At 45.8% G+C, this 26,305-nt stretch overlaps 1 protein-coding gene across 3 annotated transcripts; it reads left to right on the top strand.

The window, feature by feature from the left end:
• The first annotated feature begins 290 nt into the window (after window positions 1–290).
• LOC142301758 (pseudouridylate synthase 1 homolog) lies at window positions 291–19,548 on the top strand. Of its 3 annotated transcripts, none has more exons than XM_075342778.1 (6): window positions 291–339; window positions 9,518–9,620; window positions 11,720–11,866; window positions 15,433–15,567; window positions 17,560–17,665; window positions 18,769–19,548. In XM_075342778.1, exons 2-6 carry the CDS (start codon window positions 9,525–9,527, stop codon window positions 19,431–19,433), a joined length of 1,149 nt encoding a protein of 382 aa, XP_075198893.1. In that variant the 5' UTR covers window positions 291–339; window positions 9,518–9,524; the 3' UTR covers window positions 19,434–19,548. The 3 variants fall into 3 exon arrangements, with proteins under 3 accessions (XP_075198893.1, XP_075198892.1, XP_075198894.1); XM_075342777.1 differs by lacking the exon at window positions 291–339 and adding an exon at window positions 465–607; XM_075342779.1 differs by lacking the exon at window positions 291–339 and adding an exon at window positions 3,419–3,476.
• Window positions 19,549–26,305: the final 6,757 nt, after the last annotated feature.

The raw sequence follows: 26,305 nt of genomic DNA on the forward strand, positions 1-26,305 counted from the left end.
CGTGACACACACACCCCCGTACTACCCAGACGTGACACACACCCCCCCGTACTACCCAGACGTGACACACACACCCCCGTACTACCCAGACGTGACACACACCCCCCCGTACTACCCAGACGTGACACACACACCCGTACTACCCAGACGTGACAGACATTACACCCAGTAGATCTCCCTCTTCCCGGTGACATACACTATCCGCCATTCATATTCAGACTCCTCCCACACATGTGGCTAATCACGTGGTCCTGACGTCACACTCCCGGGCCGGGCCCTGTTCCTGGACATGCAGTGCTTTCTGATGGGTTGAGCCTAGAATGTATGGGCTGCTTCCAGGTTAGTCGGCGTGACCTACTTGCTTCATAGGCGTGGCGGTTTTTCCTTCAGTGCACTGTAATCTTGCAAGGGGACTTCGCCCTACCGGGAGCTCTTACCCCCGCTTCTACCGTAATATAAACAACTCTATGTTTATTCTGTCTGGAAACGTCCGACAGTATTTTGAACACGCCCCTATCACGTGATAAAAGGGACGTCATACCTGCAACCAGCCCATACAGTCTAGCATCTAGCCTTTCTGCCGGGTTATCTGCAGTGATTTGGTCAGGTAATGTTCCCATCACTTTGCAGTGGTCACAGAACTACAGATCCCAGCATGCCCCAGTAGCGGGCGTCATTTCTGCAGATGTGCGCTGCCGCCTGTGGAGCGGATAGCAGCAGGGCAGCGCGGCCCCGGGCTGATACTTTACTCATTGTTTGCATTTTCCGTGTGTTGCTCAGACCTTCTCCACACCAGGAACCATCCTTTCTCCTTACCCAATGTGTGCTGCACCCCTCACACTGCACTGACCCATAGCCCCGATGCCCCGAGTTAGGCTATGTGCGCACTTACCGGATTTTTCGCGGATTTTGCCGCGGATTTGCTGCATGTTTCGCTGCAGAAAATGTTCATAACATCTCTGCAGTGAATCACCAGCAAATCCTATGGAGAAAAAAAATCCTGTGCGCACTGGGCGGAATTTGACAGCTGCATGTTTTGCTGCGGGATTCCCGCAGCAAAAACAAGTGCATGTCACTTCTTTTCCGCACATCGCTGCGGGATTTCACTCCATTGACTCAATGTTAATCATGAAATCCCGCAGGGAATAACGCAGGCAGCAAATTCTGTGCGGTTCACTGCGTTTTCCTGCGTTATTCCCTGCGGTATTTTGCGGTTTACCTCCGGTAATGTGCATCACTTGCTTGCGGTTTTGCAGGGAAGTGATGTCATTACAGGAAGAGGAAGCCGTGCAGAGTAAACACACACACAGATCACACACAGACATCACAGACACATAGATCACATAGACACAGACACATAGAACACACATAGAAAGAAAACGGAAATATAGAAAAAAAAGAACGTGGGCTCCGCTGTATATTTACCGTCCAGCCGAGGTAAGCACACAGCGGCGACCCGGTATTCTCAGGCTGGGGAGGGAGAGGGGCAGGGGTAATGTCCCCCGCCTCACTCCCCCTCCCACAGCCGAGAATATCAGCCGCAGCTGCCCCGGGACTGTCGCATGCAATATGCGACAATACCGGCGTGTCCTCGGCTCTTCCTGCCACCGTGTAGCAGTGGTGGCAAGGTAATACAAGGGGTTAATGATGGTGGGGGACCACCGCCATTAACCCCAGGCTTGATCATGGCAGCGTCTATGTCACAGCTGACATGATCAACCCGTAAGTAAAGTGAAAAAAAACACACACACCGAAAAATCCTTTATTTTAAATAAAACAAACAAGCCTCGTTCACCATTTTATTAACCCCTCCCGCACCAAAGCTCCGGCGTAATCCAGGTCCGACGTCCAGCGCTGCTTCCATCCAGCCGCGACTGTCACAGACACAGCGCTGAATGAAAGCAGCAGAGGTAATTACCGGTCATTTCCCACGGCCGGTAATGTGAACTCACTGCCGACCGTGGGAAATGCAGCGATCTGTCATCTATCTCTCTATCTATCTATCCCTCTGTCTATTCTTCTGTCTATCTACTCTCAGAATTAAATGACTTTTTTTTTTTTTTTTTTTCTTTTTTTCTTCAATGTGCTTTATTGCATTGAATGCAATAAAGCACATCCCAACCCGCACGCGGCAAAACCGCGGCAATACCGCGAATAATACCGCGGTAAAACCGCAGCAAACCGCGGCAAACCGCATGCGGTTTTCGGGTGCGGTTTCCCGCGGTTTTTTACCGCGGGTGCGGTAATCTTTGAGGGCATGCGGAATTTTCTCAAGAAAATTCCACTTCCCAGTGCGCACAGAGCCTTAGGCTACTTTCACACTTGCGTTCCGCGCAGTCCGTCACTATGGAGAATAGCGCAGTCCATATCCGGCAGCAGACTATTGTGAACGATCAGCTGATCACCCGACTGCCGGGCGCTCAGCTGAACGTTCGGCCACCGAGAAATAAAATAAAGATTCTGTGATTTAAAAGAAAAAAAAATGAGCATGCGCAGTGAAAAATAAAGGTTTCCGCTGCTCAAAAAAAGTTGCATGATGCGTTCCTTCCGCCCGACGCAGCGTCAAAATAACGACGTGTTGTCCAGCGGATGCAACGCTGACACTTGCGTTACAGTGCATTGTCCATACAAGTCTATGGATAATAGCGCAGTGCGTTAACTGACTGCGCTAGTCTCCATAGTGACGGACTGCGCTGAACGCAAGTGTGAAAGTAGCCTTATACAGTGCCCACAGCAGTCTTCTCCTTGCCTCGGTTCCAGTGCCACTTAAAGGGATGTTCCCCAAAACTCCAAATATACGGTATTCTAAAGACAGGGAATAAGTATCTGATCCTTGGGGGTCTGAGTCCCAGGACCCCAGCAATCCCCAGGTATCTGCAGCCTGCCCTGAGCTGAGGGTGTATTTGTCCACACGTTGTCTATGGGATCCAGACCATGTCTCGTGGTCTCACCCCTAGACCCCCACTTCTATTATAATCAACTCTATGCCCACGTGGAGTTAGAAAAACAATGTTTATTCCTGGAAACATCAGGCTGGATTTTAAACACGCCCCATCACGTGACAAGTTACGTCATACCTGTCAGGAACACATACATTCTACCCTGGACTCTGTGACCTCGGGGATCCGATGATGTCACGTCAACTTCCTGTTTCTATGACATCACCGAAGCGGCCCCAGTCTCCGTGCGTGATTGGCTATGGGCGGTGTTTCACTGCTCATCACAGCCCAGCATCTCTCTGCTCCCTCCTTCACTGCACAGCGCGCAAGCAGGAGGGATGCTGGGCTGTGACTAGCGGAAAAACTCTGCCCAAAGCCCGGTAACTCACGGAGACTGGGGCCGGCCACGGTGATGTCAGGTCAACTGGAAGTTGACGGAACATCACCGGATCTCCGAGGTCACGGATCCCAGGGGTCAGGCGATTTGGAAGGGTGGTCCGCAAGAACGCTGCTCACAGTCACTATTGGCAACACAAGGTATTTGAGAGAAACATTGTTTCTCACCTTATCGTTGTGGTCAATAATGAATATCCAGAGGTCAGACACCCAGTGCTCAGTAACGTGTCCTCTATCCAACCATAGACATGTTTACACGAGGCAGGAATGTCGGTGCCTGCCTTCCATTCCATAGATCTGCATATGCTGTTTTTGCATTAATTTCAGGAAGCCCCATTCAGATGAGGTCAGTTTTAGAGTGACATGAAATTCATGCAAAATAGCACAGCATGTTGGACGGTTTATTTAGTAAAATAGTGGACAAAAGTGTCAATGGGATGTATCAGGCCCTACTGGTGTCCGTCTTGTGGTAGATCTGGAATGGAATATATTGATGTCTTAATGTATCACTCCAGCTTTTTTTTCTATTTCCCCACTGCAGTGGTGCTTTTAAGTCCACTGTCCCCCCGTCTTATACTCACCTACCGCCATCGTCATCTGTTTCCAGCATCACTCCTACTGGTCTCCAGGTTGTGACACGCTGGCAGCTCCAGTGTTTCATGGAGCGCTGGAGGTCATAATTCAATACAAGTTTATGAGAGTCTCGTTCTGGTCTTGTTTTAGCTTTCCTAGACATGCATTAGCAGCTTGTGACTATATGGGTATGTGCGCACGTGTGCGCTCTGCACCGCACCGAAAATGTGCGCTTCAGAGAGCAGCTGAAAAGCTGTGTTCTGAAGCGCATGGTTGCCGGCAGATTCGTGCGCTCTGCATGCTGCCTCTCCCTATAGACAGCATGCAAACCGCAGGAAAGAAGTGACATGTCACTTCTTAGAACGCAGCGATTCGGCAAGCAGCCGAATCGCTGCGTTCTAACATGCCACGTGCGCACAGCCCCTGCACAATCTCCATAGATTGTGCAGGGGACGCATGCAGTTACGCTGCGGTGCAGAACGCAGCATAACTGCATGTAATACGCACACGTGCGCACATACCCTAAGACTGGACAGAGACATTAGGTTAAAAGCACCACCCTAGCATTGAAAAAGAAAATGCTTTAAAGGGAATCTGTCAGCAGGTTTTTGCTACTTCATCTGAGAGCAGCATAATGTAGGCAAGGAGATTCTGAATCCAACGGTGTATCACTTAGATTACTGGGTGCAGCCATTTTGACACAAGTCAAGATTTTACATTTTGCATGTAGCAGTGCTGGGAGAGCTGCCTCCGCCCACATCAGGCTTTCATTGTACATTTCCATAGACAGAAGCTGCTAATCACAGAGGGGGCCAGAGTTGGACTTTAGCTCATGGATGCTTAGACCCACTAATGATAAAGCTAAGAGGCTTAAACTAACATTGAAGATAAACAAAAATACACATTTTGAGATAAATACAGGGCTGATTTCTCTGTTTTAACTTTAAGGCTAGGTTCACACACTGCGTTTTTTTTGACGCTGCGTTTTTGTGCGTTTTTTGCGGCAAAAACCGCACAAAAACGCACCTGCAGCAAAAAAACGCGGCAAAAAACGCACGCGTTTAGCCGCGATTTGGTGCGGTTTTTTGCTGCGTTTTGCTGCGTTTTTGCTCACTGCGTCTTTATGCGTTTTTTATCAGTGAACAATGCCATTAAAGATTGTTGAATAAAAAAAAAAAGGTCTGATGTCATTTCCTTCTTCAATATGTTCTTCATTCTCCACTAGTGTATGCAATAGAGCAGACAGCTGCAGAACTACAAGGCTCAGCATGCTCCATACAGAACTGTATGCTGGAGGGAGAGGCAGAGGGAGCAGAACTACAAGGCTCACCATACTCCATCCAATAGTGTATGCAGGAGAGCAGACAGCAGCTGCAGAACTACAAGGCTCAGCATCCTCCATCCAGGACTGTATGCAGGAGTTTTTTGCCCCCCAAAAACATGACGTGGGCTTCGCCATATTTTTGTATGCTAGCCGGGTACAGCAGGCAGGTACAGGCTGCCCCCAACCCCAGCTGCCTATTTGAACTTGGCTGGGAACCAAAAATATAGGGAAGCCCTTTTTTTTTAATTATTTCATGAATTTCATGAAATAATTTAAAAAAAAAATGACGTCAGCTTCGCCCAATTTTTGAGTCCAGCCGGGTACAACTAGGCAGCTGGGGATTGGAATCCACAGTGCAGGATGCCCATGCTTTCTGGGCACCCCCGCTGTGAATTGCAGTCCCGCAGCCACCCCAGAAAATGGCGCTTTCATAGAAGCGCCATCTTCTGGCGCTGTATCCAACTCTTCCAGCTGCCCTGATGCCGGGTGGCTCGCTGGGTAATAATGGGGTTAGGGCTAGCTGTAAAGCTGGCCCTAAGCCTGAAATTCATGGTGTCACGCCAATATTAGACATGGCCACCATGAATTTCTAGTAAAGATAAAAAAAAACCACAACACACAGAAAAATATTTTTATTAGAAATAAAACACAACACAATTAGTGACTCTATCTTTATTGAAATAAAGAACCCCCCTCCGCAGTAATCCTGGGTCAAGGGTCCCGCGCCGTCCAATCCTGATCCAATATCATCTGATCGGTTTGCTGGAAGGCAAAGCGATCAGATGATGTGTCAGGTTCTAGGGGCTGAAGCACATCACACATCAGCTGATTGTATAAAAGCCGTTTATACAATCAGCAGATGCATCGGTGCAAAAAAAAAATACTTATGTGCTGATTACCGACAGCTCCTGGAGCGATGGGGCGGGAGTCTGATCCTGTCCGATCGCTGCAGCAGCTGCCGGTAATCAGGGATGAAGTCTCCTGACGCATCCGCTGATAGCTTAAACCGGCCGGCCGCCCGCGTCACCGCGATACTTACGATCACCTGATGCGTCAGGTGACTGCATCAGGTGATCCATCGCCAGGTCCTGCATCTATCTCGGAGGTGTCCCAGCCATCTGCACACAGCCGGAGCGGCGATACCGTGAGAGGAGATGGGAGCGGGCATGGCACCGGGAGTCTGCAGACAGGTAAGTATAACTTTTTTTTTTCTACTGTTAACTTTTGTTTTCGCAGCCGCTTCCACCTCCCGCCCAGACATGGCGCCGCACGGCAGCATACATGCACAGGACCGGAGGTGGAAGCGGCGGTGACGGTACCGGGATGATTCACGCTTCTGTGTTTACTGACAGAAGGAATCCTCTTCCTGTACATGTCACTTTACTACCCACCTCCTGTGTTTATAGCTGCGTTTTTGGTCTTAGAAACGCACCAAAACGCAGCTATTTGCGTTTCTCATTGCGTCTTTCAACATCCCATTGCACTCAATGGATGAAAAGCGCAGTGAAAAACGCGGGAATAATTGACATGCTGCGTTTTTGTGGCACCACAAAAACGCAGCTGAAAAAAAACGCTGTGTGCAGACAGCAAAAATGAAAACTCATAGACTTTGCTGGGGAAGCAAAGTCATGCAGTTTTCTGAGCAAAAACGCACCCGAAAACTGCGCAAAAACGCCGCGAAAAACGCACTGTGTGAACTTAGGGTAAGTTCACACAGTGCGTTTTTGCGCAGTTTTCGGGTGCTCACCCAGCGAGCCACCCGGCATCAGGGCAGCTGGAAGAGTTGGATACAGCGCCAGAAGATGGCGCTTCTATGAAAGCGCCATTTTCTGGGGTGGCTGCGGGACTGCAATTCACAGCGGGGGTGCCCAGAAAGCATGGGCATCCTGCACTGTGGATTCCAATCCCCAGCTGCCTAGTTGTACCCGGCTGGACTCAAAAATTGGGCGAAGCTCACGTCATTTTTTTTTTTTTTAATTATTTCATGAAATTCATGAAATAATTAAAAAAAAAAGGGCTTCCCTATATTTTTGGTTCCCAGCCGGGTTCAAATAGGCAGCTGGGGTTGGGGGCAGCCTGTACCTGCCTGCTGTACCCGAGTAGCATACAAAAATATGGCGAAGCCCGCGTCATTTTTTTGGGGGGGCAAAAAACTCCTGCATACAGTCCCGGATGGAGGATGCTGAGCCTTGTAGTTCTGCAGCTGCTGTCTGCTCTCCTGCATACACTATTAGATGGAGTATGGTGAGCCTTGTAGTTCTGCTCCCTCTGCCTCTCCCTCCAGCATACAGTCCTGTATGGAGCATGCTGAGCCTTGTAGTTCTGCAGCTGTCTGCTCGATTGCATACACTAGTGGAGAATGAAGAACATATTGAAGAGGGAAATGACGTCAGACCTTTTTTTTTTTTTTTTCAACAATCTTTAATGGCATTGTTCACTGATAAAAAAACGCAGCAAAAAAACGCACCAAATCGCGGCTAAACGCGTGCGTTTTTGTGCGGTTTTTGCCGCAAAAAAACGCACAAAAACGCAGCGTCAAAAAAACGCAGTGTGTGAACCTAGCCTTACCCTTACAGCATGCTGTCTTCAGTTTACATAGCAGAAACCTGCTGACAGAGTTCCTTTATGCCCACAAGAGCATTCATGGAGAAGCTCTTGTTCTAACTCATGGAGAGGATTCCCAAGGAGTTGCCCCATCTATGATGTCTATACGCCCTTAATGTCTATGGGCAGGTGTTATCCTTCTGAGACCACCTCGATCACAGATATATGAGCGTTCCATATGTCATAAGGAGGCTCTCTATTGTATAGAAATCTGACAACTACCAAAGCACAAGAGCTGTAGCTTCTTCATATAGTCTCCCTTTTTATGCTGTGTGAATACTTTGCCCAGATCCTTCTAGACCATGAAGCACTGTGTGGTCCAGGTATAGAGCTATTGGCTATTTGTTAGTAAAGAAGCTAAAAAAACCCCCATTTTATTCCCTAAGGCTGCTTTCACACCTCCGGTTTCTGCAATGCGGCACACTCCGGCACTTTGCAGGAAAATCGCAACCGGTTTTTTTTGCTGCCGGTTGCGATTTTCCTGCATAGACTTTAATTAGTGCCGCATTGTGCCGCATGGCCTTGCGTTCCATCCGGTTTTTGCCGCATGCGGCAGATTTAGCCGATGCGGCGGCCGGATGGAACGTTGCCTGGCACGTTTTTTCGTGCGGCAAAAAAAAAACGCATTGCGCCGCATTCGGCCGATGCGGCACATTTTTCAATGCATGCCTATGGCGGCCGGATGCGGCAATAACCGCATCCGGCCGCCGCATGCGGTTTTTGCCACTGCGCATGCTCAGTAGCATGCCGCAAGCGGCAAAAACCGGACTGGCCGCAAAGGAAAAACTTATGCAAAGGATGCGGTGTTTTCACCGCATCCGTTGCATAGCTTGCACAGCCGGATTGAGCCGCAGAGCTCAAGCCGGATGTGTGAAAGTAGCCTAACACGGTCTACAGAATATGTGTATGTAGAGTAAGTTTGGAATATACCGTACTCACCGATCGCCGTCATCCCCTCTTCTCACTCACATGACTGCAGCTCCGACACTGCGGATCACACTGTTTATGATGTGAGCCAGAAATCACTTTTACATTATAAGTCAATGGGGGGATCTTCTGATGATCCATGGACTTAGAGTGATCTGGTGAGTAGAAGTCATGAGAGTGAGAAGAGGTGCTGGAAACTGGGGAAGACAGTAATCGGTGAGTATACTGCACTTACACTACACTAAAATTACCTTTAGGCCCGTTCACATGTCCATATAAAGATGCCTACCTGTGGCACCATCTGTTTTCATCATCTGTGTGTACTTTGAATTGCTCATCTGTGTGTACGTTTTTAAAAACATGTTTCATTCGTGTTTTTATGTTATGGATATGGAAAATCAAATTACTAAACTTCTCCTATACTCTCAGTGTTAAACACGTACAGCACACGGATTGTACACTGCTGCCATACGTGTGCTGTAAGTGTTTTCACCGTCCCATAGACTTGTATTTGCACTTGTCATCCGTGCAGCCTGAAAAATAAGGACGTGTGAGCAGCACCGTAGGTTATAATGGGTACAGGTAGCATCCATGGAAAATAAGGCACTTGCACGCATGCCACACGTACCGGAAACACAGACATGTGAAGGGGGCCTTAGACAGGTTTAGGTAATACAGAGTTTCCTGGGAGAGCTTTTTTAATCAATTTTATGAAACGATTATTTGATACATTGTATCTCTCACATTGCATCAGGAAGAAAATGAGGAGGATAACGCTGCTGAATCTGCACTCGAGGAATATGTGCCGAAACCAGTTTCTACGATTTTCAAGCCCGACAGTCAATATTCCATACCAGGTACTGACACATTCTTTTAGAGGTGTTTTGCTATCATTAATGATGGCATGTTGCTAGGATATGTCATAACATTCTGAATAGTGAATGGCGAACCCCCAGATACCCGGGTTCTAACCGGATTTAGAAAACAAAAACCCAGTTCGCGCCTGGAATTAATCCCGAATATCTTGCCAGACGCCGATTCTCATTTAAGTCTATGGAGACCCGAATCAGGCGCCTTAAAATGGTGGTAGAAGGGATAGGGAGATTAGAGCAGATGCGTTATACTTACCAGTCTCCCGGCCAGGCTGTAACACTACTTCCGGGGCCACTCATTAACCTCATGCATATGCACTGCTTTGCCCCTCTCATGGGCAGTCCTGGTGTCTGTGATTGGTTGTAAAAGACTACGCCCCCACCCTGTGCGACAGCATGTCTGACTGCTCTCAATCACACACGCTGTCTGTGTTCCTATCATGTGGTGTAAAAATAAATAAATTAAAAAAAATTGGTCATAGGGTCCCTCCATATTATGATACCCAGAACAGATAAATCATACGGTTACAGGCGGCAGCCCCCAGACGCCTTCTAAATCTTGGCTGTGTATCAAAATAAGAGTGACCTATTTTATAATTTAAATAAATAATTTAAAAAATCCGCGTGCAGTCCCACCCAATTTTGATACCCAGCCAAGATAAAAGTAAACAGCTGTGGGCTGGTATTATCAAGCTGAGGAGGCACATGGTTATTGGCCCCCCCCAGCCTAAAAATAGCTGCCTGCGGTTGACCAGAATTGTCGCATATATTAGATGTGACAATCCTAGCACTTTACCCAGCTTATCCAGATTGCCCTGGTGTGGTGGTAATCAGGGTAATAAGGGATTAATAACAGCTCATAGCTGCCACTAAGCTCTAGATTAGTAATGGGAGGCATCTATGAGATCCCCACATTACTATTCTGTAAGTAAAAAGAAACACGAACACTGAAAAAAATCCTTTATTTGAATTAAAATACAAAAAACACACTTTTTCTAATTTAGTAACCACAAACACCCAGTTCTCACGTAATCCACACAAAATCCCATGACAGTTCTGACTCTGCTACTGTACATAGATATTGAAGTCACAGCGCGTGACATTTAGGGTTGCATTGTGGCAGAAAATTATGTCAAAACAGTTTTTGTGTATTTTTTTGCCAAGAGATGTTGATTTGGTGTTGAAATTTATACACCATATTCCTGCACCAAATCTGCATGTTCTGGCAAAAAAACCCTGCATTAAAACACAATGCAGTTGTATGGTGTATGCATTTCTAAACCAAATCTGCATCTCTTGGTAAAAAAACACACAAAAACGGTTTTGATGCGGTTTCAGTGCAGTTTTCTTCCAGGAGATGCAAATTTGGTGCAGACATTTAAGCGCCTGGGTAAAGTGCCAGGATTGTCGCATCTGATGGATTTGACAATTCTGTTCGGCTGCAGGCTACTATTTTTAGGCTGGGGGGCCTAATAACCATGGGCCTTCCCAGCCAGAGAATACCAGCCCCCAGCTGTCAGCTTTATTTTGGCTGGGTATCATAATTAAGGGGTACCGCACGCTGTTTTTTTACATTATTTATTTAAATAATAATAATACAAAAAAAAAAGCTGCATGCGGTTCTTCTTAATTTGATACACAGCTAAGATAAGCACACTGCTGGGGGCTGCAGCCTGTAGCCGTGGGCTTTATCTGTGCTGGGTATCATAATATGGGGGAACCCTACAACAATAAATATGTTTTTTTACACCACATGATGGGGACACAGACAGTGTGTGCGATTGCAAGCAACCATTGCCAGAAAGCAGGGGATGCACTAAAATAAAAAAAATCACTTATATTCACTCTGTAAATGCCCACCACTTTGATGGACTTGCAGGTCTAAGTTGTCCTGCAGCCATGATGTTCTGGCCAACCGTGCTACCATCACCGTGGAGGAAAGTGACTGACTGCAGTGGTGACTTCAGGGTGGTGATAATATTATTGCTGCATGACAACTGACAAAGATTTGGGGCGCTGGTGAGGTGGGGAATTTACCTGGTTAGTATACGTAAGTTATTGTCCTTTTTTATTTTCTGGTTTAGAAAGATGAAAATAATTCATTGGAAAATACGTCAGTGGAAGAAGATGAAGGGGCACAAAAGAATTTTTTAAAGAATATAGTTGTCCTTCCAAGAAAGAATCATGTTATACAAATGGTTTACTGTGGCTCAGGTTATTCCGGCATGCAGGTAAGGCTGTCTAAACCAAAAAGTTTTATTTATTGTCTCCTTTTATTTTGTCATTTAAAGGGTTTTTGCTCCCCCATCTGAGAGCAGCATAATGTAGAGACAGAGACCCTGATTCCAGCGATGTGTCACTTACTGAGCTATTTGCTGTCATTTTGATAAAATCAATGTTTTCTCCACTGCAGATCTAGCAGTTATACAGCGCTCATAAATATGCTGGACTACCTGCAGCACGCCAAGTAGTCCTCTAATGGTAATCTACTGCTGATTAAACTGTGATTATATCAAAACTACACTGAGTAGTCCAGTAAATGACACATCACTGGAATCAGGATCTCTGCCCCTATGTTATGCTACTATCAGATTAGGTAGCAAAAACCTGGTGACAGATTCCCCTTAGGAAAACCCAAAATGGGACTAGTGTGCCTTAATTGGAGACATTTCTGGTGTCCATGCAGTGTATGATATTAATTCTCGGACAATTTTTATGTCACAATGGGAATGAGGCGTAGCTTAAATGGGTTGTCCACTACTTTAACATTGATGACTTAGCCTTAGTTTAGGTCATCAATATCTGATCTGCCAGGGTGGGACACCCGTCACCCCCGCCAATCAGCTGTTCTCGGTGTTGGCGGCGGCAGCATGTAGCTGAAAATGCTGAGTTCCAGAGCTGCCCCATGAACTGAAAGCGGCCAGGTACTGCACATCCTCTTCCTAATTAAATCAGTTAGAGGTGAATGTGCAGTGCCTGGCTGTGGCCACTATCGGAAGACAGGGCAGCTCCGGAACTGGGCATTTCGAACCACAGGCTGCCGGCACCAATAACAGCTGATTGGCGGTGGTGGGGGTGTCAGACCCCGGCTGGTCAGACATTGATGACCTATCCTAAGAATAGGCTATCATTGTTAAAGTAGCGGACAAACTCTTTAAGCTGTGATGTACCTGATTGGGCCAAAATTGGAGTACAAAAAATGGTCCAAAGTAAAACAACCCAGAGGCGATATAAAGTTATTCAAATGTCTAAAGATGAGCCAAATTTATCACCCTGCATCAGCCACTGTGACTGTGTCAGCACATCTGTCCTAAATATCAGTTTTCTACATTTCAAGGGTACGGTCACCAGGTTTTCTTTACATAAACTAAAAACACCACCCTTAAGCCCTCTTAACACCTTCACAACCGAAGATATACCGGTACGTCCTAAATTATGAAGGGGTGATCACCGCCGGCTGTTGCGTTGAGCCAGCAGCGATCTCTGCACTTCTGCTGATTTAAACAGCAGACATGCGCAGATAACTGGCCCATGTGTATCCAAGATACATTTGCGCCTGTTAACCCCTTAAATTGTGCTGTCAGAATGTGACAGCACAATTTAAATCGCCGCAGCGGGGTTTGCGCCTTTCCCCGCCACCTTCGGAGGCCCCATGACACGATCACAGGGAGTCATGGTAGTGACGGGTCATGTGATGACTCCTGTCGCTATCATGACGTAGTTCCTGTTACAGCCGACACAGCATCGGCTGTAATAGGAGAGCAGCATTTTTGCTGATGCAATGCTGCTCTGATCAGCAGAAATTAATCAACGATCAGACTGCTGATCCTTATAGTTCCCTAGGGGGACTAGTAAAATAGAAAAAAAAGTTTAAAAAAAATTAAAAACCTAACAGTTCAAATCACCCCCCATTCGCCCCATTAACCTAAAGCCAGTGCTATACTGGCACTATCAGGCTGATTCTATACATACCTTTAGTTGTCAGCTAGAATGTATAGGTTTTAAAATACAAGAAAGTAAAGTTTCTTGGATTTTATAACCTATACATCCTAGCTAACAACTAAAGGTATGTAGGGAATCAACCTGATAGTGCCAGTATAGGACTGGCTTTAGGTTATATAGGAAAGTCCCGGTGATTGGTGCGCTTCAGCATGCACACAATAGAATTCATTATCTTTCCTCCTTCTCACTCAACCCCCACCCCTCCAACAGATCTATCCATCAAAGTCAATGGCTGCTTACTCTCCGCAGTTCCACGTGCCCGCTGCCTGGGGGTAACCCTCGACTCTGCTCTCCTTCAAGCCACACATCGAAGCCTTCTTCACCCCATGCCAACTCCCACTCAAAAAATATGTCCCGGATTAGTACATTCCTTAAGCAAGAAGCTGCAAAAACACTAGTGCATGCCCGCATCATCTCCCGCCTGGATTATTGCAATGGCTTGCTCTGTGGCCTCCCTTGTAACGCTCACGAACACCTACAATATATTCTAAACTTTGCTGCCCGACTAATCTATCTGTCCCCCCGCTATTCCCTGATATCTCCTCTCTGCTAATTACTGTAAGTGGTTTCCCATCACCCAACGATTCCAGTTATAAACCCTAACTATGACATACAAATCCATCCACAACCTGTCTCCTCCTTACATCTGTGACCAAAGGCCCCGTTACACGCTACGATTTATCTGACGATATGTCGTCGGGTCACGGTTTTTGTGACGCACTTCCGTTGTCGTTAGCGACGTCGTTGCGTGTGACACCTACAAGCGACTCCCAACAATCTTAAAAATAGCGAAAATCGTTGATAGTTGACACGTCGTTCAGTTTCAAAATATTGTTCGTCTTTTCGAGCGCAGCAGACATATTGCTACGTTTGATACCCTGCCAACGACGAACAACATTGTTAGTGCGTCCGTCATCAGCGACGCGAACATGTTGTTACGAGCAATGCTAAACGCCTCCTCCGCTCTGATTGTGTCAAGCCAGGGTGTATGCTATGGACAATTATACGCCTCTGTCGTTGCCGGAATCATTGGGAGGAATGCTGTGTGACGGTGTCCACACGACCGCCTTGATCAAACAAGATATCGCTGAACGATGTAGCGTCGTTTGTGAGATGGGTACGTGTGACCGCTACAAAACGACCTATGAGCGATCTCAGCAAATCGTAGCAACGATCTGGGCATGTCACATCGCTAACGAGATTGTTGTGTGTAAAGCGGCCTCTCTCTAGTCTCCCAGTACTTACCTGCACATAACCTCTGATCCTCACAACATCTTCTCTATTCCCCTTGTATTTTCTCTTCCCACAATCGCATCCAAGATTTCTCCCGTGCCTCCCCCATACTCTGGGACTCTCTGCCCCAACATATCAGACTCTCTCCTACCTTGGGAAGCTCCAAAAGGAACCTGAAGACCTACCTCTCACACCAAACCTGCAATAACTCTCAGTCCACTATATCGCTGCACGATCCGCTCTGCTTCACCTACTATATCCTCAACCATTCCTTGTAGACTGTGAGCCCTCGCGGGCAGGGTCCTCTCTCCTGTACCAGTCATTGACTTGCATTGTTCATGACATTGTTCTTGTTTACATGTGAAGACTGGTACATATAATAAAGCGCCATGGAATAAGTGGTGCTATAATAATAATATGGGGTAAACCTGGTGACAAGTTTCATTTAAGACCACATTAATAAAACTGCTTCAGTGTTTTTTCTTATTGTTATCATGGACACAAAATGTAGAAATATGAAGGCTGTATAATTTGATTCTTTTTTTTTTTCTTTTTTTTTCAGATAAATAAAACTTCTCCTGTACCGTCTATTGAAGAAGAATTAGTCTCTGCACTTGTAAAAGCACAATGTATTCCTGAGATTTGTGCTACTAACTTAAAGCTTGTGCGATTTCAGCGGTGTGCTCGCACAGACAAGGTGGGTCCTTAAAGGGTTGTAAAGATTTAGCATTGGCTAAGGTGGGATTTTTCATGTCCCTATGCCATCCTCGTTTTCTATGCACTTTACAGTACTTTCTTTGATCTTTCCAGCTATTCTGCATGGACTTCATTTTTCATAGCAAAGTCAAATTTTTACATAGAAAACAAAAGTTTTATTCTGCCCATAAAATTTTGGAAAGAAAGTTGAACTGTACTTGGCTGCAAGGTGACATAGAGACTCCGAAGATATTCTGATAGAAAATTAAGATTGTGAGCCCCAATGGGGACAGTGTTGCTGATGTACGTAAAGCGCTATGGAAATGAAGGTGCTATATACTGTATTTTTCGGATTGTAAGACGCACTTTGCCTCCCAAAAAAGGAAAATGAGCAGTGCGTTTTAAAATCCAAATGTAGCTTACCGGGGGTAGTGGAGAGGGGTCGCAGGAGGCAGGACAATGATGTGCTGTGGGTGATGCTCTGTGGCGGGGCTCTGTGTGGCGGCAGGAAGGCACAGGTCATTCTGAAGATGTCGGCGGTAAGTTCTTCAAATAATGGCACCCAGAATTGACGCGTGTGCAGATGGCGCTCTCGGCTCAAGCTCTCATTTGTGCACGCACCGACTCCGGCTGCCATTTCTTTGAAGTCCTCACCGCCGAGATTTTCAGAATGACCAGTGCCTCTATGCCCGCAGCGATCACCAACGCAGCAACGCTGGCCGCCCCAGCACAGGGCAGCACCCGCTGCCGCAGCATAGAGCAGTGCCCGCAGAACAGCACCCTCAGTGAGCATCTGGGCCCCCCTCTGTACCGCCTGCAGCATCAACCCGCTCCACCACCGCCCCTGCCTCCTGTGACCTCCCGCCCCACCCCCGCTGGCGCCCCCCCTCCGGTAAGACACCACCGGATTATAAAACGGACCCCGTATTTTTTATTACCTTTTTTATCTTTAAATTTGGGCTGTATCTTATAAAACACAAAATACGTAAGTGCATAAATATTATTATTATTATAGAGACATAATAAATTCGGACAATTAACTTTTTTGCATAGATGCTCAACTGCAATGAAAACTGTAAGCAAGGGATTGCATGTGATTGTCAGGCAGAAGCATGATGCAGGGAACACAATAGATAAATTCTCACTTTTGCGTTCTAGCAGTGATCTTTCAAAAATGAAATAGTCACCGACATTTCGATAAATGTATCTTTTATAAAAACACATCCTATTAATCGTGTTTATTTACAATTTTAATAATGCTGCAAAAAAACTGTCTGTTTAAAAGAAAGCCTGCATTATTGATTACATAAGTAAGATAATTCATTGCAACAACAAACCTCAATCTGGACAAGCATTGGATCCTAACCTAGAAGATTGATGTCACTTACAATAAAAAAAAAGTGCTCAAAGGCGTAGTCCACTAATCAGTCAACCCCTTGTCAATCAGTATGTTTCACCCAAGTAAATTAATAACTGCCAATGCTCCCCTCCTGTCATGGCACCGTTCCACCGGTGTTGGCAGTGGCTCTTCCGGGGCTGGCGTGATGTTATGTCACGTGATCTCTGTGGTAGTCAGCACTGGCTCCACTCTCCTCTACGTTGGACAAATCAGACATCAAAAGGAAATGAGAGAGCAGCCACAGCTTTTGCTTCCTCTGAATATTGATTACATTTGAAGGAGAGGACACTGAAGTGCCGGTGATTGACCACAGGGATCGCATGACATAACTGTATCAGGCAAGCCCCGGAGAAGCCTGTGAGTATAAGTGTTATTATTTTAATTGGGGGAAACATAGTGATTGAGAAGCAATTGTCTGATTAGTGAAGTATCCTTTTAATAATGAAATATTGTTATTATTTATAGGAAAATCTAAAAGGACGAATTAAAAACAAATCCTCAATACATATTCAGTCTTATGTTTAAGTGTATGCAGACAAACAATGAGATTCATTATAATTAGAGAAGAAATAATGAATGTATTTTTTGTCTTAGGGTGTTTCTGCTTTGGCTCAAGTTATCTCTGTAAAACTCTTTGAAAACGGTGTAAATCCCGTGGAAACCATCAACTCTTACCTTCCATCAGAAATCCGTGTTACAGGTAGTAAACCAAATCCAAAAGTATATTATTGTAACAACTTAAAGGGAATCTGTCAGGTGCAATATGCATTAAGAACCATGAGCAGGTCTGGGTGCATATTAGTAATCCCTGCCTAACCATCCCTGTATACACTAGTATAGATAAAGAGATCTTTAGAAAAAGTGTTTCTAAAGATCCTTTGATATGCTAATGAGGCCAGCGACTAGTCACAAGGGGGGGGCGTTAGTTCCTTCGCTCATTCCACCTTCTTAGCATGGTAGCACGCCCCCAGGGGTGTGCTAACATAGTATTCAATGCATCATCATCATCAGGGATGTACGTACCTGTGTCCGCTGTCACCGCTGATCAGAAGTTCCGACACTTCCGGTCATGTGCACTATGAAGCTGGGCGTACGCGTCCCGGCTTCAGAGAGGTCTAGTACACATGACCGGAATTGCCGGGACTTCTGATCAGCGGTGGGTAGATGCTAGAGTATACAGGCTCCTTCAAAGTATGATAAAATTTCAACATGTTCATATCACATGGTAAAAGTGTGTTCAAAATGCAATCCGTCGTTTCCACATTATTTTTCTAAGTTCACTGGGCATGGAGTTGTTTATAATAGTAGTATTGGTCTGGAGGTAAGACCTCTAGATGGGGGAGTGTGGGCGGAAGTTCCCCTTGCATGATTATGGTAGACGAGAGGAAACATCACCACACCCACCAACCAAGCAAGTCACGCCCACTAACCCGTACATTCTAGGCTCAACCATCAGTGGTAACAGCGGACACAAATACATGCGTCACCGCTGATGACGCTGCATTGAATAGCATGTTAGCATGCCTCTGGGTGTGCTAACCTGCTAAGAGGGCGGAATGAGCACAGGAACTAACGCCCTTGTGACTAGTCCCTACGATCGTTAGCATATCATAAAAGATCTTTAGAAATACTTTTTCTAAAGATCTCTTTATCTATGCTAGTGTATACAGGGACAGTTAGGCAGGGATTAGTAATATGCACCCAGAACTGCTCGTGGTTCTGGGTGCATATTGCAATTGATCGGTTCACTTTAGTTTACATTATAACATATATTTCTTTGTTTGTTTGGATTTTTGTATCTAGGTGTGAAAAGAGCGACCACCGGCTTCAATTCTAAGATTATGTGTGATGCGCGGACCTATTCCTATACACTGCCCACATTTGCCCTATCTCGGGATCCCAGCTCTGTTCCGGACTCCAGTTTTCGTTTGCCTCGGGAGGACTTCCACCATGTCAACAGACTTCTTTCTTTCTATAAAGGAACACACAGCTTCCACAACTTCACAAGAGGAAAATTGTCAGATGACCCCAGTGCACGTAGACACATATACCAAATCTCCTGCTCGGAGCCCTTTGTTCGCCATGGTGTGGAATTTGCAAGAATTTTAATTAAAGGACAAAGCTTCATGATGCACCAGATCCGGAAAATGGTTGGTCTTATCATAGCTGTGGTGAAAGGTGCTGCTACACCTGAATTACTTCCTCTGTCAGTGCGAATTAATAAGACCAACCTTCCGCTGGCGCCAGCTTTGGGGTTAGTTCTGGAGTGTACACATTTTGACTCTCATAATTGGCGTTGTCATTACAATCAAACCACCCGTACAGTAACCTGGGAAGAATTTTTGCCCGTCACTGAATCCTTCAGGGAGGACAAGATCATGCCAGTCATCATTGATGGAGAACTTCGAGATCTTTCTTTTCTCATCTGGTTGCAGCAGTTTAGCGGATACAGATTCTTGGTCATCTGAAATAAGACATTAGAGGATTACCTATTTGATAAAAGACTTAGATTTTTACTACTTTTGTTAATATTTGAAGTACCAAAATATGTTTTTGTGTTTTATAAACATTAATTTAACTGTCTGCAAGGGTTAATTTCATTAGTAAATCTCTCTTTCATTAGACAGCAGATCCTTATGGATTGCAGCAATTACCACGGCCGCAATCAGAGATGTTCATGACAAAGAAATATCAGTGCAAGGAGTTTTTCTTTATGGCCCCATTTTTTATGGAGAGGTGATAGATTTGCACGAGACGTTCATAGAGCCTCTCCTGTCCCCGACTGTGAGGGCTTTATTTCTGTCAATTCAGGAGCAAAAAGAATTATTCAAAGCAGCACTCCAGGGTATTTTTGTTTGTTTTTTCAGAGCTAGAGTGGGGGTTTTAATCTAAGTTCCCTTCCTCTGGTCTTATACCCTTCAGCGTCTTCATATTTTACAGACTCCATTCCAGCCCCGCTGCACCATCTTCTGACTGTAACTTGTGACTGGCCGGAAGTCAGAAGTTACTGTATTTTTTTGGTTTATAAGATGCACCGGATTATAAGACGCACCCCAAATTCAGAGCAAAAAAAGGGTGGAAAAAAAATGGGGTCAATCTTGTAATCCGGTGGTTTCTTACCGGAGGGGGTGGCAGAGTTGGTGGAGTGGGGTCACAGGAGGCAGGGGCGGTGGGTGTCCCAGATGCTGTCCCAGAAAGTGTTGGCTGTACTGGTGCAGGGGCTGGGCTGGTGCTGGGGCTCTGGCTGCGGGTGGTGAGGGCTTCAAAAAAATGGCGCCTGGAGTCAGCACGTGCGCAGATTAAGCTATCTGCTCAATGGCAAGCAGAGATCTCATCTGCGCAAGCACCATCTCGAGGTGACCTTTACCTTTAGCCCGCTGCTGGGAGATCAATGGACCGGAGGCGGCATGTACGCAGATGAGATCTTGAGCTGAGAGCTCCATCTGTGCATGCACCATCTCCGGGCGCCATTATTTGAAGTCCTCACCGCCCGCACCAGACGCCGCAGCCCCTGCACAGCCACCAAAGCATTCCCCCGGCTTCCTGAGCCTCTCAACCACCCTTGATAAGCTCCCAAATTTTTGGGAGCAAAAGTGCGTCTTATAATCCAAAAAATACGGTACATCACAAGCGCTCAATACAAGACTATCGGATACTTTACACGCTGCGACATCGCTAGCGATAGCTCCCGCCCCCGTCGCTAGTGCGACATTTGGTGCTCGCTGCCGTAGCGAACATTATCACTACGGCAGTGTCACACACACATACCTGGTCAGCGACGTCGCTGTGGTTGCTGAACGATCCCTTCCTCAAGGAGGAGGTGCGTTCGGCGTCATAGCGATGTCATTGCGGCGTCACTAAGCGGCCGGCCAATAGAAGCGGAGGGGCGGAGATGAGCAGGACGTAACATCCCGCCCACCTCCTTCCTTCCGCATTGCCAGTGGACGCAGGTAAGGAGATGTTCGGCGCTCCCGCGGTGTCACACATAGCGATGTGTGCTGCCGCAGGAACGATGAACAACATTGTACCGGTGGCAGCAGCGATATTAAGGAAATGAACGTGTCAACGATCACTTTTTTGGAACGATTTTGTGATCGTTGATCATCGCTCATTAGTGTTACATACTGCGATGTCGCTACCGGCGCCAGATGTGCGTCACTAACGACGTGACCACGACGATATATCGGCAGCGATGTCGCAGCGTGTGAAGTACCCCTATGAGAGCTAGAACGAGGCTCTCATAGCTCTGTCGGCAGGACTTCACCCTCCAAGCTATTTATATGTGCATGTAGCTCTTTCAAAGTTGAGTCCAACAATATAGCCAGTATGGTCCTCTGTTATTGAAGTTGATATACAAATGAGGCTGTAGCTCTGAGCCCTCTGTTACGCCAGCGAGCCCTATGGTTGCAATACTTGTCAGGGCATATCCTGGCCAAGTCAAGACTATGTTCCGTGTCCTCCCAGGGGAGTTCATTTTCATCCCTATTCTAGTTGATATCCTAGATAAAGTAGGGGACAGTAAGAAGGGGTTTCTTGGCCTAGTCTTACCTTCATTTGAAAGATCTTTTCGTGCTAAAAGAATATACGTTCATAGACAACCACCACCAGACCAAGACAATAAGTGGGCCTTAAGGTACGTTCACACATAGCGAGATCGCTGCTGAGTCACAGATTATGTGACGCAACAGCGACCTCGCCAGCGATCTTGCTACGTTTGACACATAGCAGTGACCAGGCCCCTGCTGTGAGATCGCAGTTCATGTCGGAATGGCCTGGACCATTTTTTGATCGTCGAGGTCCTGCTGGGCAGGATGCAACAGTGTGTTTGACGCCTTACCAACAACCTCGTTGACAACTCAGAGCTCAGACACATACAGCCACATAGGTGCCTAGCTGCCATGTGACAGGGTCCCAACGACCACCGAGATCGTTATACAGGTTGCTACGGTCGCTGTATCATTGCTGCGTAGTTGGGAAGATCTGACTGTGTGACATCTCACCAGCGACCACGTAGTGACTTACCAGCGATCCCTATCAGGTCGCATCGTTGTCGGGATCGCTGGAAAGTCGTTAAATGTGACGGGGGCTTTAGGAAGAGGAATGGAGACTTCATGTTCACAAGGTTTTTCTTGCGACAGCAAGAAATCTAATACTAGTTGACGTCGCACCCTAGGTAAGAGACTAAAACATTTTCTTGCTGTTTGGGCACAAATATAATCAAATAAATAAATGTAATATCAACACTATGAAAATGGGCCCAAAAGTTTTAGCATTCCTCTTTATTCCACTTGAGAAATTTGTGCTGACAAAAAATCAGACTCCCCCAGAAAAACAATCAGTTTTTATTTGAAAAAGTGATTTTGAATCTGATAGCGAATTTAGTTTTAGTTTACGGTAGTTGTGAAGCAGGAAGAAGATCCAGGATTGCACTCTCCTCGGTTTCCAATAAAAAAAAGCCAGATGCTACCTACAATACCATCATGAAACTAAAAAATCTGATTAAATTCCCAAGGTTCAAATTGTTCAGAATGGAGTCCATAAGAACTAGTGAATCTTCTTTATCCACATTATTTTATGGCAGTAATGTCTCTAAAGGACGCCAACTATCACGTCCCCATTCTAAAGGATCTTCAAAAGTTCCTAAGATCGGCGCTGAGACTGCAGAGAAAATTTTCCAGTATCTCCATGGTACGCCACATGTTTGCAAAGATAATATAGATTAATCCTGCTGCAACCGCCAATATTGTATAGAGTGTCCAGGAACAAAAAATGGCATAAATAATATCAAACTCCAGTAGACAGTAGGCAAAAATGAAACAGTTCTTGTCATTCCACATAAATTTTAATAAATTTACACAGACCAATTATATTCAACATGGACCGATGCTTCAGCCGATTGGCCTTTTTGAAGGTCTATGAATGCAGGTGACTGAAATAAACGGGAATCAGGTAATGGTGAAAGACTCAGTCGGAAAGGTGGCATGGTATATGGACACCCTATCTGACTGCTTGGAATTGCACATGCTACCTTCACATGTATAGTGGTGTAAAAATAAAGAAATTAAAAAATTGGCGTATTGTCCCCCCCCATATTATGATACCCAGCATAGATACAGCATACATCTACAGGCTGCAGCCCCAGCCACGCGCTTATCTTGGCTGTGTATTAAAATAAGAATAACTGTATGCAACTTGTTTTATATTATTTAAATAAATAATTTAAAAACCTGGGGTGCGTTCCCCCCCCAACTTTGATAGCCAGACATAATAAAGCCAACACTTGGGGGCTGGTATTCTCAGGCTGTGGCAGTCTATGTTTATTGGGCTCCACCCAGCCTAAAAATAGTAGCCTTTAGATGCCCACAATTGTTGTATCGATTCGATGCGACAGTCCCGGCACTTTACCCAGCTCATCCCGATTGCCCTGGTGCAGTGGCAATCAGGGTAATATAAGGGGTTGATACCACTTAGCCCTAGATTAGTAATGGTAGGTGTCTAAGAGACCCCCCATTACTAATCTGTAAGTGAAGAGAAATAAACAAAAACACAGAAAAGATCCTTTATTTGAAATAAAATACAAAAAAACACCCTCTTTCACCACTTTATTAACCCCAAACAACCAGATTCAATGTAATCCACATGAGGTCCCATGATGATTCCGACTCTGCCACCTTACTGAAGTCATAGCGCGCGTGCACAGAACATGTCCGCATGCTTCAGGCAGACTGACCCGCAGCGATGAGTGGGGACGTCACTCACTTTATCTACTGTCAGTTGTAGGTTCCCACCTGTGACGACAGGTAAACTGACCTCAGTTGACTTCATTAAACTCAGTGACTTCACCTCACGTTAACTTTTTTACTAAGAGATGCAGGTTTGGTACTGAAATTTATACACCACATTCCTACATCAAATCTGCATCTTCTGGCAAAAAAAGCATCAAAACACAATGCAATGTTGATGCATTTTTTTTTTATACAGGGTGGGTATTACACATGGTATGTATTACACAGGAAGGATATTACACATATTGGGTATTGTACGTGGTAGATATTACATAGGGTGAGTATTATAAATTATAAATATTACACATGGAAGGTACTGCACGGTATGTATTACACAGGGGGGATATTACATGGTAGATATTACAAATGGTGGGTATTATACATTGTACATATTATAGAGGGTAGGGACTATATATAGTATTAAATGTGTGTATTATACAGCCTCCTCCTTCTTCCCTGGCTCTGAGATAAGAGACCAGCATCTCTCTGCTCTGTCTTCTTGAGATCTGGTCTCACCGGGATTCGAACACCTTATCTACATCATTTGTAGGCAGTAGCTAAACCGAAAGACAACAACTGCACTGACAACTGTAAGAGACGTTCTCTTTTTTATCTACACTGTGAGCAGAATTATTAGGCAAGTTGTATTTTACGGGATTTTTTTTTTATTACTGATCAACAACTATGTTCTTAATCAACGCAAAAAACTCATATCAAAGCTTAATATTTTTGGAAGTTGGGAGCGGGGTTATTTTAGATTTGGCTATCTTAGGAGGATATCTGTTTGTGCAGGTAACTATTACTGTGCAGAATTATTAGGCAACTTTATAAAAACCAAATATATTCCCATCTCACTTGTTTATTTTCACCAGGTAAACCAATATAACTGCACAACATTTAGAAATAAACATTTCTGACATGCAAAAACAAAACCCCCAAAAATTTGTGACCAATATAGCCACCTTTCTTTATGATGACACTCAACAGTCTACCATCCATAGATTCTGTCAGTTGTTTGATCTGTTTACGATCAACATTGCGTGCAGCAGCCACCACAGCCTCCCAGACACTGTTCCGAGAGGTGTACTGTTTTCCCTCCCTGTAGATCTTACATTTTATGAGGACCACTGGTTCTCTATGGGGTTCAGATCAGGTGAACAAGGGGGCCATGTCATTATTTTTTCATCATTTAGACGTTTACTGGCCAGCCACGCTGTGAAGTGGTTGGATGCATGTGATGGAGCATTGTCCTGCATGAAAATCATGTTTTTCTTGAATGATACCGACTTCTTCCTGCACCACTGCTTGAAGGAGTTCCAGAAACTGGCAGTAGGTCTGGGAGTTGAGCTTCACTCCATCCTGGGGAGCTCTCTGCCCTTTACTGATCCAGCCTCTGGCCCATCCATCTCGCCCATCAAGAGTCACTCTCATTTCATCAGTCCATAAAACCTTTGAAAAATCAGTCTTAAGATATTTCTTGGCACAGTCTTGACGTTTTATCTTATGTTTCTTGTTCAAAGGTGGTAGTTTTTCAGCCTTCCTTACCTTGGCCATGTCCCTAAGTATGGCAACAACTTGTGCTTTTTGATACTCCAGTAACGTTGCCGCTCTGAAATATGCCCAAACTTCTTGGCAGCTTCACGCTTGATTTCTCTGACGCCTCATTGGGGGACACAGGACCATGGGTGTTATTGCTGCCTATCCATAGGAGGACACTAAGTAGATGCAAAAGCATAGCTCCTCCTCTGCAGTATACACCCCCTGGCCAGGCAACCTCAGTTTTAGCTTAGTGTCTGTAGGAGACACTTCCTTTCAAGTTTTGTTATTTTTTGAGGGCGATGGTTTCCTTTTGGGACCGATCTCCCACTACCATCAACGGGCGGGAACGTGGAGTGTCGCCTCCACGTACCCCCTCCTAAGACGCTGGATCCTGGGCTGGACGACGGGTTCCACAGACACCGATTTTCTAAAGCCCAGGGTAGAGGCCTGTGCCCCTATAGCCAAATTCCTCAGCCCCTCCTTGCAGGCTCTGAGTTGAATATGGCACCAATTCCTCAGCTCCTCTTTGCAGGCTCTGAGTTGAATATGACACCGGAGTGACCGGACACAGCAAGCTGACTCTGCTGTTTTCGCTGCCTGGATGGAAGCAGTGTTTTAAGGTGAGATCCCCCCTGACTGGTTTCCCAGACAAAGGGAGAAAAGACGCTGCAGCATTTACAAGGATCCTGCACACACAGTGTTAACTTTTCTCTAGCTTGCTGGCTGGAGGAGGGGGGAAGTCACTCCTGTTTGCAGAAAGTCCTGCAGATAATTTCCCGGTGGCAGGGGGAGGGCCCAGGGCTCAGGGACTCACGCTGAGGGAGAAGCCTGACAGGCGCTTCAGTAACAGAAAACTCATGGAGTCCCGGTACCCTTTTGCCTCACCTGCCCCTAAGGGCTGGGACGATCCGCCCTCGGTCGACCCCCCCGGTCTCCCGCCTTACCACAAAGACGCTCCTGTCTTTACCCGATGGTTCCACCATCAAGGACCCGACAGACAGACATGTGGAGCACCT

Source organism: Anomaloglossus baeobatrachus, chromosome 4 (genome assembly GCF_048569485.1).
Source record: "Anomaloglossus baeobatrachus isolate aAnoBae1 chromosome 4, aAnoBae1.hap1, whole genome shotgun sequence".
Lineage (NCBI taxonomy): Eukaryota > Metazoa > Chordata > Amphibia > Anura > Aromobatidae > Anomaloglossus > Anomaloglossus baeobatrachus.

Bases quoted from the DNA above. Each gene is read 5' to 3' on its own strand.
- LOC142301758 (XM_075342778.1), top strand. From the start codon at position 9,525: ATGAGGAGGATAACGCTGCTGAATCTGCACTCGAGGAATATGTGCCGA. The intron at 9,621-11,719 runs GTACTGACACAT...TTTCTGGTTTAG, and splicing joins CAGTCAATATTCCATACCAG to AAAGATGAAAATAATTCATT. The intron at 15,568-17,559 runs GTGGGTCCTTAA...TTTTTGTCTTAG, and splicing joins GGTGTGCTCGCACAGACAAG to GGTGTTTCTGCTTTGGCTCA.